General features: G+C 36.9%; 1 protein-coding gene across 1 annotated transcript in view; it reads left to right on the top strand.

The window, feature by feature from the left end:
• Positions 1-3,877, top strand: part of amot (angiomotin) — a gene marked incomplete in the record, with an annotated part of 47,245 nt that overhangs the window by 13,381 nt on the left and 29,987 nt on the right. The window contains 1 exon segment of the mRNA XM_014020344.1: positions 2,127-2,187. Coding sequence (XP_013875798.1) covers positions 2,127-2,187 — 61 coding nt within the window.

The following is a 3,877-nucleotide window of genomic DNA, read 5'->3' as shown; positions in this document are numbered from 1 at the left end:
CCCTCCTCCCCTCTCCCTGCAGACCTGCTGCTCAATCGCGTCTTTTTTATTTTTATTCCTTATTCCTGAACCTTTTTGTTGCTCAACAAATAACTTTGGGCCTCAGTCAGAAAAAAAACTAGAGGGTTTTTTTACTTTTTGCCCGAGAGGACGAAACAAACGGTGGGTTTAGGTTCCCCCCGCTCCCTTCCCGCACGCGTTTCCTCCTCGCGACGCGGCTCGCATCAAATCAGACCGTCATTTAAAAAAATTAAATGTGGTATACAGTATACTTTTAATCCTATCTTCGGATCTACTTGGCCTAACAACACYATTTAAAAACTGGTTTAAAGTTCACAGTCTCTACTTTTCACTCGAGGGTCTCAGAGGGCGGATCTTTACAGGTAGAGTTTTTTTCTTCCTAAACTTTATTTAGGTCAGCCAGCATTGACAACGCTCAGCGGGTGACGTAAACGGCTCCGCGACATGGAGGGATGCATAAATCGCGTGACACAATGAATCGATAATGAAATTTTGTTGCCAACGCTTTTAAWAATCGATTTTTATCGATTTTCTCGATTCGTTGTTGCAGCCCTAGTTGTTAAAGCCAAGCGTACTGGTAGACCAAAAATTACATCAAAGCCTCAAGACAAACAACTTAAGGCCATTTGTCTTGAAAACTGAAAAAGTCCAACTAAACAGATGAAGAATAAATGGGAGGAAGCTGGAGCCAATGTGACTGAACCGTAAGAAATCTCCTAAAGGAAATGGGATTTCAATACAGGAAAGCTAAAAGAAAACCATCATTGACACGTAAACAAAAGAGAACAAGACTGCAATGGGCTAAGGAGAGGAAATCATGGACTGTGTATGACTGGGTGAAAGTTATCTTCAGTGATGAGTCAAGAATCTGCATTGGACAAGGTGATGATGCTGGAACTTTTGTTTGGTGCCGTTCKAGTGAGATTTATGAAGAGGACTGCCTGAAGAAAACAACCAAATTTCCACAGTCCTTGATGATATGTGGCTGCATGTCAGGCAAAGGCACTGGGGAGATGACTGTGATTCATTCTTCTATCAATGCACAAGTTTACATTGACATTTTGGACAGTTTTCTCAACCCTTCAATTGAACAGATGTTTGGAGGAGATGAAATAATTTTCCAAGATGACAATGCAACGTGCCATAGGGCAAAAACAGTGAAGGCATTCCTTGGACAAAGACACATTCAGTCGATTTCATGGCCTGCAAACAGTCCAGATCTCAACCCAATTGAAAACCTGTGGTGGAAATTGAAAAAAATTGTCCACAAGAAGGCTCCGACCTGCAAAACTGATCTGGCAACTGCTATCAAAGAGAGTTGGCACCAAATTGATGAAGAATACTGTTTGTCACTCATCAAGTCCATGCCTCAGAGACTGCAAGTCATTATAAAAGCCAAAGGTGGTGCAACTAAATACTAGTGATGTATTTTGAATGGTCTTTTGTTTATCTGTTTTTATGATTCCATACTTTTTTCCCTCTGAATTGAGTGAATCCATATATTTTTCCCTGTGCTTAGTCAATTACAGTAACATTCACTGACTTCCACAATGTTTTCTCTTCAGTTCTTTGAAAAGCCAACAAGTTGCACTTTGGAATGACCTTATTATTGTATCATGTTTTTGATCTGAGTTTGTTTTACAGAATGAAATGTCTGAATGAGTGCTCATCCAAGACTGGTGATTCCACACTTTTTGCCAGGTGTTGTATACTAAACACATTTACGTCTTTGGTTTATCCTCCATTTGATGTGATGGTTCACAACTTTCAGGAACTGGTGAACTGAAGGAATATGTGATTGAGTGATTATGAAGTGTTGTGATAAAATGACATACTGTGTAGTATTCTTGGATGTTATGAATAGATAACTTGCTACCAAAGTAAAGACTACAGGTTTTAGCAGCTGCTCAGCTCATTGTGAATAATCCAATGCTATGTATATTTTGTTTTACCTAAGCAGTGGAGGCTGTAACGTGATGACAACTCTGAAGATGATCTTTCTCGTAGTTCTTCCTCTGTGTGCACCATGTTCTCCCTGGCGGAGAACTATCACCGTGTCTCGTCAAAGCTGATGTTTTTCCTTGTCTGATTTTGTTCACCCACAGATGTTTCGAAAAAAAGCCTCTTCCTCCTTGAGAGTGAGAAGGATAACTGAAAGCTCTAAATGTAATGAATTATTTTTTCCTCAGTAAAAATTCAGCTCTGTCAGAGGAAACCACTTTCTTTGAGCAGTATTTCAGCCCTGACACTTTCCACCCCATACTGACCTCTAACCTCAAAACATGGAGTTTCTTATAAATGGGACCTTTCAAAGCCAGATTTTGGGTGGTTTAAACCTTTGACAGAGTTGAATGTTTGAATGCATGTTTATGTCATTAATGCTTTGTGAACATTTCTTACGTTACGGAATCAACACAGTTTTCTAATTCTGGTCGTTGGTGGTGTCTTCACAATCAGTACAATTCTCTGTTCCTATCCCACAAGCTTTAAGTGGCAACACCATAGTGTTTTGAATTTTGCAAACATTTAAACCTTTTCAGCACTTTTCTTTTACAAACTTCACTGTGATTTTTTTCCAATTGCAAATCTGCCCTCTGGTGGTACTGCAGGGAGAAACAGGAGGTTATCTTTATTTACAACAAATTAGTAATGGCAGATGATGTTAGTAATCACATGTTTTAGATCAGATGATCAGTTATTCATTTTCTACATTAAAGAGTCAGTGTTGATCTGTTGCCCAGCAGTGTGCTGAGGGTTTTTAGTTAATACACTTTGTGGGGATAAAATGTGTCAACAAATTATGATCATGATGAATGCACTTAACCAAAATTAAAAAAGGTTTTGAAAGCCTGATTTGCTGCTTACCAGTCATCTCAGTTTATTTATAAAATAAATCAATTGACAACAATTAACACACACTATTCAATAGGGCTGCAACTAACGATTATTTTAATTATCGATTAATCTGTTGGTTATTTTTTCGATTAATTGAATCATTAAAACGTTTAATTAAATGCATATGAGTAGATATAAATTAAGTTAACTCCTTAAGGATTCAAGTTACCGATAATGAATTAATCTGAAGTTGATTTATCTTATCGATTGATTAACAATTAGTTAATAAGCAGCCATAAAAAAACAGTTTTCTCTTGAATCAAGAGGGTCTTCCCATAAAATGAAGGATTTTTTTTATAATCTCCTGAATTAAAAACCAGAAGCACATAATACATATTTTAACAATTTATTTTGCCAGCTGTATTAAATACTGACTGAAAACAAATGTGTATTTCACCTACATGAAACATAACAGAAATTTAATAGGTTGCTGAATGAAGAAAATAGATTAAAATAATAAAATATGATTTTAGATGTAAAACTATTATTAATTTACTATAATTAGAATTTATTTACATTTAACATTTATTTTTTTCTCTAATTCTTTACTTTTTGTTTCATTGTTGTTGGTTCTGTTTGACTAAAACATTGTTCTGACCCAGTAACCGGTTCTGAAGCAGCCCCCTGTCCTGAACCGTTTTGTTGCTCAACAAATAACTTTGAGCCTCAGTCAGAAAAAACTGGAGAGTTTTTATACTTTTGGCCCCAGAGGAGGAGGATGAAACGGTGGATTTAAGGTCTCCCTCCTCCCCGCACGCATTTCCTCCTGGCGATGCGGAGTGCATCAAATCAGACGTCTTTTAAAAATAATAAATTTAGCATATACTTTTATCATCTCTTAAGATCTACTTGGCCTAACAACATGATTTAAAAACTGGTTTAAACTTTCCTTATGTTGTAGGCCTATTTGCACTGAATTATTTGTAAAAGTGCTGTAAAATCATGCATCACTGCTGTTTAT

This window comes from Austrofundulus limnaeus, unplaced genomic scaffold, assembly GCF_001266775.1.
Source record: "Austrofundulus limnaeus strain Quisiro unplaced genomic scaffold, Austrofundulus_limnaeus-1.0 Scaffold249, whole genome shotgun sequence".
In the NCBI taxonomy this organism is placed as follows: domain Eukaryota; kingdom Metazoa; phylum Chordata; class Actinopteri; order Cyprinodontiformes; family Rivulidae; genus Austrofundulus; species Austrofundulus limnaeus.
Note: the sequence above shows the minus strand (reverse complement) of the source record. Positions and strands in the feature narration are given on the sequence as shown.